This window comes from Pinus tabuliformis, chromosome 1_1 (assembly GCF_031772625.1).
Source record: "Pinus tabuliformis cultivar Carrire ecotype Pingquan chromosome 1_1, CPIR1, whole genome shotgun sequence".
NCBI lineage: Eukaryota > Viridiplantae > Streptophyta > Pinopsida > Pinales > Pinaceae > Pinus > Pinus tabuliformis.
The window spans coordinates 676933786-676951018 of NC_142297.1; the positions used below are offsets into that span (position 1 = coordinate 676933786).

Genomic DNA, 17233 nt, shown 5'->3' on the forward strand with positions numbered 1-17233 from the left:
TTGAGGAAAACATAAATAATGAAGTGAAATAATTTTTGGTAATATCTTATTCTTATCCATATTTTATAGAAAGACTTACCCAAATTATGCTGGGAAGTAACTCATGTAAATACATGAATATCTAAAAATCATGTGAGGCAGTTACCAATAAATTATGGCATATAGCATAATATGGTGGGAAGTACCCCGGATGCGGGTGTTAGATGAGCAATTAATGCACATCGGCCGCCGGACAAGTAGATGGCTAATCCTTATGGCAACCTGTGCCTTCCCCTGTGGGAAATTAAGGCAGGTCCTGGCTCCTCGGCTGGCGCCATTAACCAATTGTGAAAACCGAGAAATTCTCTGCAATTTCAGAAATATGGAGCACAGCTCCCTGCAATCACCCATTCGGCCTCTCAGTTGCTCTTGCCACCCCTCTGCAACAAAGCCGAGCCTTCGCACCGCTATGGGAAGACATTGCAGACCCCTCTGCTGCGTCGACCTGGGCAATGGTCATCATTTTTCTCAATCCTTTCTCTACAACCTGCATTCTGAGGTCTCAGCCCCTCTCTCCGGCCCAGAGTTGAATTCCCTTGTTCCTCTCATCAACCCCTCCGCCGTTCTTGCCCCGCCTCCTGACCCTGAAATTCATCGCTCGCTACAACTTTCTAGTCGGAGAATCATGCGCCATCACCATAGAATGAGGTGCAGGCGAGGTGGTAGTCGGGGTGGTGCCACTCGCCCTTCGTCTCTGCCCCCTCCTGTCTCCACCTCCCCTCCCCCTAGCCCTTCCAATTCCCGCTTCCTTGGAAGATACCCAAACACCCACAGCGACCGAGGTAGAATGGGCACCCGTAAAATTTGGCGTTCAGGCGGAAACGACCAGCACACCACTTCCACTGCTTCTTCCCAGCAAGCACAATTCCGGTTCCGCTGCTCCATGGTTAGGCCAGTAATCATTGCCACCATCACGGTGGATTTTAGAGAGGTCACTGATTCATGCTCCCGAACCTGAGCTTAGGTTCGCCCAGGGGACAACTACTTCAAACACTACCTTACTACAGGGCAGGTTGAACACACACATACACCACATTGACGATTTCACCCACATACTACATCTCTCTTATTCACAGTAATACACACAAGGTCGCAGCCATCAGAGGACCGACAGGGGCTCGACTGATAAGGAGAGGAATTTCCCATACTAACAAGTACAGTAGGACACATTCACACGAATATATATTGGGACCTACAGTCGGAAGCAGCAGCTTTTACTACTTTCGTAGTTTCAATATTCTCATATAGAAAGGACTACGATGTTATATATGAATAGTAGCAGGAATTAACGGAAATGAACCAGGCTCCTCTATCGCTCGTCAACTTTCAGGGGAAGCCGAGCTCTCGCCACCCGCCGAGAGACATGGACCATCCATCCAGCAGCCGTCAGCAGACTCTAGGAGGCGACGCCACCCGTAAAGACAAAGGAATTCACGTGGAGGACCGTGAGCCACAGGACACTGCAGGTGGCGGGCAATCAGTGGAAACTGGTTCAGAAGAATATGGCTGGTGTCCGATCGTGGAGGAGAAGCCACCAACATAAGCCACCTAGCCACTGCATGCCAGGTCACGTGTCGGGTTCTAAGTTCGGTTTTGTTCATTTTCGTTTTACTATGGTCATTTTTAGTCTCGCGTCCAGCTCGGGTTCCGAGTTTTGGTTCTCTTGGACTGTTTTACTGTGGTTAATTTTGAACTATACTGTGGGTTTTACTGTGGCTGTCTTTCTGAATTTTATAGTCTTTTGGTTAAAAATTTTGAATTCTGGAACTGTAGCCCCTGCGTGGGTAAAATGCAGTGTTTCACGGGGACGCGTCCCCCAGGGTGGGGTGGCGCACACCTCGCACCCAGGACGGGGAGACTCTCGGGGGTGCGTTTCCCCACGTCCCCTTTTAGGGAGACGCAAGGGGGTGCGTTTCCCCAGGGTAGGAGACTCGACTCCCTGAAAGGGGTACTTCTGGGCGTCACCCCCAAAAATGGGGTTCTTCTGGGCGTCCCCCCGAAAATGGGGTTCTTCTGGGGCGTCCCCCCTTCATTTTTGTCTAATTACCCTTTATATAAATAAATAAATAAAAATTTAAAATTAATTTATTAAAAAATAAAAATAAAAAAATAAACTAAACTAACAATTACAAATAAAAAATTACATCAAAAGTTAGGTTTAACTCTACTTTTCATTCTGTTGCCATTCATTATGCTCTTACCTTTGTTAAAATTTAAAACGGTTGAGCGCATTTTTTTCTTCCACCATTTCAGTGTGAATCTGCTCCCACTGTGCCCACGAGAGCCTCAGAGCTTCAACTCACGCCTTATCCTCCCTCTTCTCCACGTAGCGGCTTGTTGTTAGTAGTTACGTTGCAGTGGTTACTGGTTACCTTGTTGCTCCATGCAGCGGGCAGCATTGCTGCTCCACAGTTCCACTAGCCCTCCACGCAGCCGGCAACTGAAACAGCAATTTGTTATGTTCTATTTGCTACGCTGGTAATTTTTGTTTTGCAATCTACTATGCCAGTCTCTTAACATTTTATCTAGTATCTACCTTCTAAATTTTAATCCGATTCAAGCCATACATTATTATTATTAAACTGTTTTTTGGATTTCCCTGTGCTGTTTGTCTCTTTAAAACATGGGTTCAACCTCTGCTTGCTAGGTGGGTGTTTATTTCACAGTTCCACCAAACCCTCCACGCGGCCGGCAGCATTGCTACTATACCACCGCCCTCCACGCAGCCGGCAGCTTTGTTGTAACGATGTTAGCCTGTTCCACGCATTTGCAGAGTGTTGAGCCGCTGGCAGCTCGACTACCCATCCCCGCGTCCACCAGCCCTCTGCGCAGCCGGCAGCATTGTTGTTCACGCATCTGCAGAGTGCTACTGCGGGCAGCTCGACAGAGTCTACTACCCGGCATCCACGAAGCAGATTGCAAGCTTGCAGCACAACTCGTCGGACGAGGCAGATTGCTCCACGAAGCTCCAGGCAATTGCTGCTCCAGTCTCCAAAATCCACGCAGCTACTCCAGACTGTACAGTAAGTTTTGCTGCAATTTTTTTTTAATTTTTTTCATGTTTCAGTGTTAAAATTTTATCATTTACACTGTAAATTGTTTGTCAAATTCACTGTTTAATTTATTTTTTTTAAACTCAGAATTATAAATTGTTTGTCAAATTCACCGTTTAAATTTTTTAAGAAATACCAGTAGTAATAAAAAATAAAAATTAAGAATTTTAATTGCTGTGAACTTAGTGAACTTAGAAGTATTCTGTTTTATAAATTTAAAATTATAATTTATTAAATTATCAGTTTTATAAATTGGTTACTCAGTGTTATAAATTATCAGTGATTCAGTTTTAAACTTTTATAAATTATCAATGGTTTTAAATTTTAGATTTTGAAACCCTTCTCGCAGGGCATTAAATAATACAAAATCTGCAAAGTAAACTATTTGCAAAATGAGTGACAACAACCAAAGTGGCAGTGACAGTCAAACTGAAAATGAATATGATCCTCAAACTGAAACAACAAGTCCTCTTCAAACTGAAACGCCATCAACAAGGAATGACACCCATGTCAGTAGTACAGCTAGTGCTAATGTCATTTCAACAACTCCAACCCCATCAAAGTCATTGCCAGAATATGCAAAGGGGACATTCAATCCAAGCAAACCTCTTTTGCTATATGCTACCAAAATCATTGGCTCTTCAACCCAACCAAAACCGGGAAGCACAAGAGGTGGGACACGCCATTGGAAATGCAACATTTGTGCCCATTCTTGGGCTGGGAGTTATAGTCGTCTCAGGATGCATCTTTTGGGTGTAGGTGGCAAAGGGGTTAGCATATGTTCACATTTAACACTACTGCAAAAATCAGAGCTCTTGAGAATGCAAATGGCAGCAGATGCAATGGGCATGTTCTAAAGCAAAAATGTCATGGCCCAACCTCAAGAAAATTTTAATGAAGCCACAAGCTCAAAAAGAAAATCAAAGAAAGATATGCCTCCACCATCTCCTATTGGGACTAAGGGTTCCCGCTCTTGTGCAGTGAGACCAACTCTTGGAGGGATGTATAGTAAGTTGAACCGTGATGATACAGAGGATGCCATTGGCAAATTTCTTTTTGCCAATGGAATTCCTTTCCATGTTAGTCGTTCTCCTTACTACAAGGAGATGGTCAAGGCAATTGCAACAGCAGGATCCTCATGTGTCCCCAGGTGAACATAAGTTGAGGACTGTGATATTAGAAAGGCAAGTGGACAATATTAATGTGCAAAAGGAAACTTTGAGGCAGATATGTGTGAGGGAAGGTTGTTCTATTGTTATGGATGGGTGGACAGACATTGCCAAACATCCACTTATCAACATCATAGTCACTTGTTGAGAGGGGCCTTTCTTTCTTAGAGCTATTGATTGTTCTGGAAAGCACAAAGATGCAGCTTTCCAATTTGAGCTTCTTCGTGATGCTATAGAGGAGGTTGGCTCTACAAATGTTGTACAGGTTGTGACAGATGCAACATCAGTGTGTAGATCAGCAGGATTAATGATTTAGAGTAAATACAGACATATTTTCTAGACCCCTTGTTGTGTGTATGCACTCAATAATGCATTGAAAGACATTGGCAAAATTGAGTGGGTATCTAACTTGGTGACAGCTGCAAGAAATGTGCAAATGTTTACTTGCAATCACCACACCTCCTTAGCCATGTACAGGTCTCATGCGAGGAAGGAATTCCTCAAGCCTACCGATACCAGATATGCTAGTTATTTTCTTTTATTAGAGAGGATGTTGGAGGTGCAGTCAGCATTGCAAACCATGGTTGTGACTCTAGATTGGAACAGATGGGCAGAATCCAAGACAGAGGAAGGGAAGAAAATCAGGATTCAGATATTGGATAATGATTGGTGGACAGATTGTGGTTATTTGGTGTCACTCTTACGTCCTGTAGTTGAGGTCATTCGCTACACTGACACAGATTCTCCTACTCTTGGGGAAATCTATGAGACTTTTGATAGTATGTTGGATCAAGTAAGGGCAGCCATTCATGAGAAAGATCCTTCCTTAGAGTTCCATACGACTCAGATTCGACCCATTATTCAGCGTAGGTGGGATCGAATGAATACACCTTTGCACATGGCGGCATATGCACTCACCCAAAATGGTATGTGGCAAGAAGTGGTAGAATTCTTCCCATTGAAGATCCAGAGATCAAAAAGGGACTTCGAGCAGCCATTACAAAGATGTATAGTTCAGAAGAAGGGAGAACCATTAGGAAACAGTGGATGCAATTTGCAAGTCTCAATGGTCCCTTCAACAAGCCTGCTGCAAGGGAAGATTGCAATGATTTAGGCCAGACTGACGTTGGTGGACCATGCATGGGGATGAGGCTCCAGAGATCCAACAACTTGCTATTCGCTTATTGTCTCAGATTGATAGTTTCTCTGCAGCAAAGGAATTGGTCCACATATAGCTTCATCCACTCTATCAAGAGAAATAGACTTTCCTCTAGGAGAGGAGAGAAGCTAGTTGCAGTGCACAGTTCTCTACATCTTGCACATAGGAAGACACCAGAGTATCGGAGGGGACCAACAACACAATGGGATGTGGATCCAGATGATAGTGCACAGATAGATGATGAGGATAGACCAGATGAGTTGCAGCATGGTTTGGTTGGAGTTCCATTGGTTACTCAAGAGAGTGATTCTGACTCAGATAATGACATTCCCATTGATGTTCCTGATGACTTCATGCAGCAGATGGATGTAGAGGATCAATCATTGAGATTGAGTCCTTGAAGTTGGTTTTATTTTCAGTGTTCATTTTCCATTTTTACTTTTCAATTTTACTTTTAAGTTTTAACATTTGAGTTGTGACACTAGATATTGATGACCGACTCTTCACTCTTAACTATTTTTGAGTTTGAAACTTTGAGTTATATAAATTGAAAATTTTAATTTAGTGTTCAATTTAGAATCTAGAAAACTAGAATGATGAATGATGAATGATGATTTTCAATTTTCAAATTTAATTTTTAAATCAATGATTCAATGTAAATTATAGAATGATGATTGATGAATGATGAATGATATGGATCAACGTACATTGTATTTGAATATTTCATATTGAATTTTATTATTGAATCTTATGGTATTGAATCTTGATGAATTAGCATTTAGAACATTATAATGAGTATGTCATATGAATGATGTATGTATCAAAATGAATGATGCTAGAATGATGAATGATGAATGATGAATTTTCAATTTTCAAATTTAATTTTTAAATCAATGATTCAATGTAAATTATAGAATGATGATTGATGAATGATGAATGATATGGATCAATGTACATTGTATTTGAATATTTCATATTGAATTTTATTATTGAATCTTATGGTATTGATATGGATCAATGTACATTGTATTTGAATATTTCATATTGAATTTTATTATTGAATCTTATGGTATTGAATCTTGATGAATTAGCATTTAGAACATTATAATGAGTATGTCATATGAATGATGTATGTATCAAAATGAATGATGAGGACGGACCAAGATTCAATTACAATATGTTATTATTTGATTTAATTATGAATTTAAATTTTATGTATGGATCAAATTTGAAATTCCAATGTATTGGTATTACTATTATTAATTACTAATTAGTCTATTTAATATGCTTTCATTATTGAACAATGAATATGAACATGAAAATTTCAAAATTATATACATATATAATTAAAAATTATATTATATATACCTCGACATCCCCCATCTCCCCTAAATTTCCCTAAAATTTGAGGGTACTCCCACACGTCCCCTTTTGTGCGTCTCCCCGTCCCGGAGACTTGGTGAAACATTGGTAAAATGAACTTTTCTTATCTCATTCTCCGACTGGTTTCCCCAACTGGGGCAGTGGCGATGTCAAGACTTGCTGTTTAATTTGGTCATAAAGCTGACCTAGTTGGTAAAATGAACTTTTCTTATCTCATTCTCCGACTGGTTTCCCCAACTGGGGCAGTGGCGATGTCAAGACTTGCTATTTAATTTGGTCATAACGCTGACCTAGTATCGCAGAGGTCAGTGCCTCTTTGTACATTATGTTTTTATTAATAGATCAGTTTTACATAGAAAAAAAATATGGTGGAAGTAACTCATGATAAATATGTTATTTACGTGAGTATGAGCTAGTTTCGAGGATTTTATTTTTGAATAGTTTTATTGCAAAAGCTTAAAAATAAAAAATAATTACAAAAATATCTAAAATCATGTGAGGCAGTTATCCATAAATTATGGCACAAAATATGTGAGGCAATTATCTGCATGACATTATAATGTAAAGAGGCTCCAATAACACCTTCAACTTATTTGAAAAATAATGAAAAATAAATATTTAATTTTTAAGGTTAAACATTATAAGTTGCATTGGTCAATGCTAAACTAATAGTGGTCAACAGGCAAATAGATTGCTAGAATCCTACCTTGGCTCCCCAATACTACATTTGTGTGTGCCTATCTTTGATTTGAATAGTAGCAGTCCAAGAATCTATTGACGACAATTCTCTCCACACTCGCAACAGTATTAGAGGTCGTATTTAGAGGTCTTAAAGAGGGGGAAAACAAGAGGGATCCTAAAGAGGGGTAAAACAAGAATAGGAATAATAAGCTTCAATACAAATAGTGAGGTCGAGGACATCCTCTATGGTATAAATTACATTATTAATTAATCATGTTATTATTAATAAGCATCAAAACACTTACCATGGAGATTAAGAGTTGTATTTAGAGGTCTTAGAGAGGAGGAAAACAAGAGGGATCCTAGAGGGGGTAAAACAAGAATAAGAATAATAAGCTTCAATACAAATAGTGAGGTCGAGGACATCCTCTATAAATTACATTATTAATTAATCACGTTATTATTAATAAGCATCAAAACACTTACAATGGAGATTCTTAATCTATAAATAGGATTTGTTACAAACTTATTCAAAAAATGAGCTTACCATGGAGATTAAGAGTCGTACTTATAGGTCTTAAAGAGGGGGAAAACAAGAGGGATCCTAGAGAGGGGGTAAAACAAGAATAAGAATAATAAGCTTCAATACAAATAGTGAGGTCGAGGACATCCTCTATGGTATAAATTACATTATTAATTAATCACGTTATTATTAATAAGCATCAAAACACTTACAATGGAGATTCTTAATCTATAAATAGGCTTTGTTACAAACTTACTCAAAAAATGATAACTCACTTATATGACACTGGTTCATAACAAGAATAAGAATAATAAAGCTTCAATACAAATAGTGAGGTCAAGGACATCCTCTATGGTATAAATTACATTATTAATTAATCACGTTATTATTAATAAGCATCAAAACACTTACGATGGAGATTCTTAATCTATAAATAAGCTTTGTTACAAACTTACTCAAAAAACGAGTAGTGAGGTCGAGGACATCCTCTATGGTATAAATTACATTATTAATTAATCATGTTATTATTAATAAGCATCAAAACACTTGCGATGGAGATTCTTAATCTATAAATAGGCTTTGTTACAAACTTACTCAAAAAATGATAACTCACTTATATGACACTTGTTCATAACAAGAATAAGAATAATAAGCTTCAATACAAATAGTGAATACAAATAGTGAGGTCGAGGACATCCTCTATGGTATAAATTACATTATTAATTAATCACGTTATTATTAATAAGCATCAAAACACTTACGATGGAGATTCTTAATCTATAAATAAGCTTTGTTACAAACTTACTCAAAAAACGATAACTCACTTATATGACACTTGTTCATATCACTTATATGACATTGGATTTTGTTACAAACTTACTCAAAAAACGATAACTCACTTATATGACACTTGTTCATATGAGACTTTTTTTTAATTAATCAATTTAATTAAAAAGACAACAAAACCATAACTTCTTTGAAGTTTGGAGATAAATTGCAAACTTTGATTTGTGTATACGGGTATGAATATTCTAAAATGTTCTGGAGGTTAATTCCTTACCATCCACCTAATAATTATTGATAATTGTATTAAAATTTCAATAAACTGTATTTCAAAGTTGATAAAAACTTGATAATGTCGATTTTTTCGTTAATCAAATGTAATTACATATATACATGCACACACAATCTGTTGGTTGAGAGAATATCTCAACCACACAGCAATGTAGGAAATAGATCCTAACTACTAGGAACAGACTCCTTTACTTAGTAAGAATCACAAATGAGACAAGTAGGAGTTACATTTTCCAACACCCCCCCCCCTTAATGACTACTTGTCTGAATATCAATCTGCAAAATCTAGTTGTGGCCAAACATAACAAAAGAATATGTCAACGTCCATATAAAGGAACAACCATCTACCGGAATGCATGGTTGCCAACCGCTACAACCGCCAGTCTTGTCGGATGTCCTTCGCATACATGGTTCTGTCAACCATTATAGCTGCATACATGTACTCGTACCTGTAAATCCCCCTCCATCATTGTTAACAGGGTTTTGTCGGATTACCCGTAACCATGCATTGGGTTTTGTTGGATCACCCTCAATCATGCCTCCAAGGGCTCCCAGCCACCAAGCTCAACACAGCCACGAAGGCTCAACACAGCCATGAAGGCTCACCATAGCCGCTCTGGGCCACAAATTTTCCACTAAGGCACTCTGGGCCACAAACCTGCCACTAAGGCACTCCAGCCACTCTGGGCCACAAACCTACCACTAGTGCACTCCAAAGACCCGACTCAACCAAGCCAAGGGTTTTCTCGGCTAACCCTAAACCATGCCAACAGGAATCTTTGTCCCACTTCACTCTTACATTGGTTTCTAGCTTACCACAAACCGACACTGCAAATACAAAGTGGTTTTTAGATTACCATGTATGGGGATACACATTCCTCATCGGGCTTACATTACACACTCCAACTTTTGGAGTTACCAGGTACATACATTACAAAAGACCACCACAAAACATCCTAGACTTGCTTAAAATTAAAATGTGTGATATACTATAATCATCATGAGTCTATTCCACAACACACTCAAACTCACACAAACTAGATTGTCCGTCATCCTCCAATCTCTGATGCTGCTCGTGCACTTCATCTTTTGATCACATCCTAGACATCTTTGTCTTTATCAATTAAATATTGGAACTCCATGAACTTGTCATTTGTTAAAATAGCCAATTCTAACAAAATAACTTCATATTGAGGTGGCTAATCTCAATATGTATATCAATTTAAATTCCAAAAAAATGCTTCATGAACTCATGAACAACAATTGAGTTTTTCAACAAGCAATTCCCCACATACACCGTACGTTCTATGGTGTGCAATGTTGACTGTTGTTGACCCTATCTGCCATGCTGTGAATGACTATAATCAGCCCATCCAATGCCAAAATGTGCATCGCGAACAAGGGACAATTTACTAGAAATGCACTACGTGACAGTAGGTTCCCAAGCTCCTCCAATATGTTAGCACAATAATATCACAATCCAAATTTGCATACATCTCAAGCATAAATGTTGGTTGTCTACAGAAGTCTACTAATGCTTCCATTGCTACTTCCTGTTGTTGATAACAAGCCCCATACTTGCTTTGTGCAAGCCTCCTAATTATAACACAACTAAAGAAAGCTTCCAGTTGCAGTTTCAACTTCGTACGCAGATGATGATATAAGGGCTAGCAAAAGTGAAAAATTTCCACCATGCATAGGACCCCATAGGACTCTATCAAAATTTCCACCATGCACGGGACCCCATAGGACTCTATCAAAATATGTACATCGTTAGACAATTCTTTAGTGCTATATTATTCCCATGGCTTGTATTTATCCAGCAACCTACCCATTATTAAGGCCCTCTTCCAACCATGACTCACAAATGAAGAACACTATACACAACATCAAAGACCTCCACGGGTACCAAAGACAGGCTTTTGAACATAACATCTCAGACATTGAAAGCTATCACAGTCCATGTTGCCTTGATGCAAGTGTGCAGAGTCCAAAGGAAATTTCTAACCTTTTCTGCAATAGAATCTTTAATATTACTTTACAAATTCTAAGAGCAAGTACAAGACCACCACCAAGCAGCAAGGACACTGAACTGTACGAATGGTGTAACTGGAGGCATCAAGACGGGTTGTTAAATCCCAGGCCAGAACCACGATTATTTGTGTTTCTCATCCAGTGAATTGTTTGCCTTTTTGTACTTGATCGCCATCATTCATACATTTTCCAGACTAAGTCCAGATCATTCGGATCGTAACCAACAATTGAGAAATCTCTTGTCACCAACACAAGAGCATTGCCGCCACCACAAGGAGGACTACAACTACAAGAATCCATGTTTTCATAGCTGACTCTGTTCAAATTTTACAAAGATCATAGATCTATTGAAATCCAAAACTGAAGTAGCAATTTCACAAACATTTGGTTTGGCTTGCTCCTTCCCACGGCGTTTCAACTAAGGAAGAATTGTGATGCTGTCGGATTGCTGTAGACTATTCCAGATTCAAAATCTCCCCGCTTCAGAAACAAACAATGAACCAGCTCCCAGTGAAAAAGCCTTCCGAGGTTCGAGGTTCGAATCTCATGAAGCGTAAAAGGTACAGTGGGATCTGAATCAGGAACTAATTTCAAGGGTGCAGGAGTCGGTTCTCAACTCTCCACCCTGTCCCACAAGAGACAATATGGAAATAAAAAATTTAACAGCAAATTCATAAGCATTCACCTCGCAGCTCCAACACGTAGCTCCAGCATGCAACTGCAACACACAGACTGCACCATTCATCTCTTTCAATCAATTGAATAACACCATCAAGCAGATCCTCAAATATGATGGCCGCCACTGAACACAGCAGGAGCCCTATCCACTGAGTGCTGCCACAAACTGCTGCTTGACAGTGACCCCAAATCCTTCGATCTCACCGCTGACTGCTCGGCATACACAGACAACTCCACACCACAGCAAATTCGCTGCTAAAAACAGTGCATCAAGGCACCACTGTTGCTCCCGCTCGGCCTCTAGCTCGACCACGCTGCACTGATCGGCCTAAATGCATCCTTCACTCCAGATCCATGCTTCCTTCGCAACAGATCACGTCTCGATCCCCAAACCGGATCAAAATCTCGCCACTGAAACCGGATCTGCCAATTGACCCACACAGGGGTGGTGTCTCTCCAGTCAACTACCGTCGCTCTTCACACTGGACTTCCAGGCTCAAGCAAGAATTGTACTGCTCAGCCCACTCTCCTAGGCTTCACACGGGCTACTTACAACCGATTTGCCACAGTGCAACACCACCACGCTCTTGCTCAACACTTCGGCTCTACCAAACTCGACTTCTAGCTTCCCAGTCGAGGGATCTCCTTTGCGCCTTCACGCTAACAACAATTGCTCACAATGCAATCTCTCTCGCTGAACACACCTCACTACAACAATCCCTCAGCGTGCAGCCACACCACCAACCTTTCAAATCCGCAATGTGCAGCTTATCGTTTCCACTGATGGCTCAACCAAGCAACTCCAAACTCGTTCTCAGAGGTGAATAGAATAACACGCCATTGCTCCACCGCTTAGCCTCCCAGCAAACTCCACAGCACGGATCCACCACACCGCCACTGCGCCACCGAGAGATCAGCCAAACAATCGAATAATGGACAAACCAAAAACAAAAAACAAAACAAAAAATCAAACTCTTTAAGGTTCCTCAGCCTGGGAGCCAAGCCCAAGAGGGGCCAGGCTCTGATACCATGATAAAAACTTGATAATGTCAATTGTTTCATTAATCAAATGTAATTACATATATACATGCACACACAATCTGTTGGTTGAGAAAATATCTCAACCACACACCAATGTAGAAAATAGATCCTAACTACTAAGAACAGACTCCTTTACTTAGTAAAAATCACAAAAAAAAAATATAATGTACGTGTCTCACCATCCACCTAATATTATTAATAATTATATTAAAATTTTATAAAAATAAAAAAATATAATGTACGTGTCTCACCATCCACCTAATATTATTAATAATTATTAATAATTATATTAAAATTTTATAAAATAAAAAAATATAATGTACGTGTCTCACCATCCACCTAATATTATTAATAATTATATTAAAATTTTATAAAAATAAATATAATATATGTGTCTCACCATCCACCTAATAATTATTAATAATTATTGATAATTATATTAATTATCACCATCCACCTAATAATTATTAATAATTATTGATAATTATATTAATTATTAATAATTATTGATAATTATATTAAAATTTTATATAATTATTAATAATTATATTCAAATTTTAAAAACCCTATTTCAAAATAGACATAGTTATAATAAAATAAATAAAATAAATATAATGTATGTGTGTCTTAACTCTATATGTTAGGGGTATATAATTACAATAAAATAAATATAATGTAGACTATGAAAATAACACTATAGAAATTATATCAATCATGCCTATTTTTGGAAGAAAATAGGAATTTCAAACAAATCTGTTTGGCACCATTCCTGGCCATTTTATCAGTCATGTCTATTTTGGAAGAAAATGAATTCAAACTAGTCTGTTTGGCACCATTCTGGCTATTTTATGGTCAGATAATGTAGACTATGAAAATAAAACTATAAAAATTATATCAATCATGCCTATTTTTGGAAGAAAATAGGAATTTCAAACAAATCTGTTTGGCACCATTTCTGGCCATTTTATCAGTCATGCCTATTTGGGAAGAAAATGAATTCAAACTAGTCTGTTTGACACCATTCCTGGCTATTTTATGGTCAGTCATGCAGGTAGTTCACTCACGCCTAGCCTATTTTTGGAAGAAAAAGAATTTCACTTACGCCTAGCCTATTTTTGGCTTAGCCTATTTTATTTATTATTTTTGGCTTAGCCTATTTTATTTATTTTATTTTTTTGGAAGAAAAGAATTTCACTCACGCCTAGCCTATTTTTTTGGAAGAAAAGCAAACTAGTCTGTTTGACACCATTCCTGGCTATTTTATGGTCAGTCATGCAGGTAGTTCACTTACGCCTAGCCTATTTTTGGCTTAGCCTATTTTATTTATTATTTTTGGCTTAGCCTATTTTATTTATTTTATTTTTTTGGAAGAAAAGAATTTCACTCACGCCTAGCCTATTTTTTTGGAAGAAAAGAATTTCACTCACGCCTAGCCTATTTTTTTGGAAGAAAAGAATTTCACTCACGCCTAGCCTATTTTTTTGGAAGAAAAGAATTTCACTCACACCTAGCCTATTTTTGGAAGAAAAAGAATTTCACTCACGCCTAGCCTATTTTTTTGGGGGAAGAAATTTTTTGCCTAGCCTATTTTTTTTTGGGAAGAAATTTTTTGCCTAGCCTATTTTTTTTTGGGAAGAAAAGGAATTTCAAACAAATCGGTTTCGCACCATTCCTGGCTATTTATCATTTTGACTGCTTTTATCCCAAGATTTGCATTTCTAAATTGTTTGCTATTTATCATTTTGACTGCTTTTATCCCAAGATTTGCATTTCTAATTGTTTTTCGTTTTTATTTATGCCTGGCTGTTCAATAGATACAGAGAATATTAACTTCAATTTTTTATTTTTATTTTTCAAAATTATCATAATTTTGACTGTTTTTATCTGAAGATTTGCATTTCAAGAGTTTTTTTATCTTGAGTACTTAATAGTTTTTTTAATCCCCTGGCTAATTAAAAGATTCAGAGTTAGATGAATCTAAGCTGGTCCTTATAATCCAAGGACAAAATAGATAGATGAATCTCAGCTAGTCCTTATAATCCAAGGACAAAATAGATCTATGCTAGTAAATAATCTAAGCTGGTCTTTATAATCCGGCCTCAAAATAGATCTATGCTAGTGAATACTGAAAAAAACCCGGCTACTTAATAGATACAGAGTTAGATGAATCTAAGCTGGTCTAGATGAATCTAAGCTGGTCCTTATAATCCAAGGACAAAATAGATCTATCCTAGTGAATAATCTAAGCTGGTCCTTATAATCCGGCCTTAGATACAGAGTTAGATGAATCTAAGCTTGTCTAGATGAATCTAAGCTGGTCCTTATAATCCAAGGACAAAATAGATCTATGCTAGTGAATAATCTAAGCTGGTCCTTATAATCCGGCCTTAAATGAATCTAAGCTGATCCTTATAATCCAAGGACAAAATAGATCTATGCTAGTGAATAATCTAAGCTGGTCCTTGTAATCCGGCCTCAAAATAGATCTATGCTAGTGAATACTGGAACCGCAGCTATCTAACCTCCCAGAATGGCAACCTCAAGGAGGTCTGTCCTAATCCTTCTTCCACTGTACAGCTTGGGTCGGAGGGATGTGACAGATCTAGATATGTGTCTGCCCTAATCCTTTTTGCAGCTAGGAGCATGGTGCACTCTGCGGGTTGGGTAGAACTGGGGTGGGATATAGCTTCAGTAGAAAGGATTCACTGAAAGGATGTGTAGAAGAAAGTGTGTAATGCACAGATACTCGGGGCCAGATGACATTGACATCTTAGTTTATTGTACATAAAAGTCTTTAACCAAAATGTTAAACCTGGGCATTCCGCAAGACTTTAAGCATTCAACACGCAAGTATTGGGTGTGGATTGTCATCGGTAAAATTTCAAATTTAATCAATGATGGAGCTGTATTTTGAGTTCTAGCTATGCCCAGGGATGATAATTCATGTTTTACGAAAATAAATTAGATGCATGACACCCCTGGAATTTATTTTTTAACCTCCCATGTGCCCTATGGTAAGTTTTTTTCAAAACCTTCCATGTGCCCTATGCTAAGTTTTTTTCAAAACCTTCCATGTGCCCTATGCTATATCTATGCTCAGACATTATTTTTTTAACCTACCATGTGCCCTATGCTATGTCTGAGCAGATACGAGGTTAAAATGGATGTAGGTTAAAATGGATGTCTATGCTATGTCTGAGCAGATACGAGGTTAAAATGGATCTATAATGGATCTATACCATTATAGAATGAAAGAAATCAAGAGACAAATGAATGAAATCAACCGAAAAAAAACATTTGTATCAAAAGAAAAAAAGTATTTGTATGCTTAAAACTACATGCAGTACCTGGCCAATTGTCATGGCATCGGTGGCAGCGACAGAATGCTGAGTGGAAACAGGCTTTATCTCTGAATGCACTGGCTGACCTGCAACAAATTCCGTACTAACCACCTGCCCAGGAATTTGAGTCTCTATAACCGCCATTCCCTCCGCTGCGGCAATGGTCTCGCGCTTTGGATCCACCAAACCTAATCTCTCGTTTATTTCCGCTGCCGACTGCATTATGGCAGCTGCGCCTCCTTTCAGGCTGCGCCCTGCAGCCCTCGTCTCTGCGCTCTGCATCAACGCTGCATCCTTCACGGTTATGGGCTCCTTCCCTAAGTCGTATGAAACCCTGAAAATATCTCCATATGTTATGGGTTCGCCTTTCGTCTGCTCTTCATTATTTGAAGAAACACTCTCATCTTGGACCTCCTTTTTCATCATCTTCACTCAAATTGGAAACCCAATGCTACCTGAAAGTAATTCTCTTTAATTCTCTTCCTCAGCTTTGAAAGACCTCGGTGTGGTATTGATAAAATGAATCAATCTTGGCTCAGATATCACTGAAGAAAGAGCCTAGTAATGCTGCTCTGTTTTCTCGATGTTTATCACAGAAGAGTACCACATTCTGCAGAGGATAATCTGCATATTTATTACAGAAATGTAGCAAAATGCAGCAAGAGGAGAGAGCATTGTGTCGGTGCCAGTCGGTGCCAGGTGGTTTTGGATAAAGGATGACTGAAAAGGTCGCTGCTGCGGCGAGACAGGTGGTGGACTGCATGATCTCAAAGGAAGAGTTGTGTACGTGTCCAGTCCTCGGCTCCTCCAATGTATTCATGATGGAGAGCTTTCCCTCCCCTTCTACAGTTGGTAGGTCGATTATTTGTCTCTCCGAGTTATAGAATGCGTGGTGACTCGGTCAGCGTTCTGATACGCACGTCTTCTTTGCCTCTCATTAAAAAAAATTAATAATTCATTTTTTTATACATAGATTTTAATAAATTAAAATTATGTATTTTTTTAAGTTGGGGAACAGTATTTAAAATTTTAATTTTATTGTCCATAATTATTAATTA

General features: G+C 38.5%; 1 protein-coding gene across 2 annotated transcripts in view; it reads right to left on the bottom strand.

The window, feature by feature from the left end:
- LOC149215222 (late embryogenesis abundant protein 31-like) overlaps positions 1-16954 on the bottom strand; it is a 46126-nt gene extending 29172 nt beyond the window's left edge. Inside the window, exon 1 of one of the 2 annotated variants that reach the window (XM_089392568.1) lies at positions 16182-16882. In XM_089392568.1, the coding sequence (XP_089248694.1) occupies positions 16182-16601 (420 nt within the window). In that variant the 5' untranslated portion in view covers positions 16602-16882. Of the gene's footprint in view, positions 1-16181 lie in introns of both variants that reach the window. The other variant, XM_089392569.1, reaches the window with a different exon arrangement.
- Positions 16955-17233: the final 279 nt, after the last annotated feature.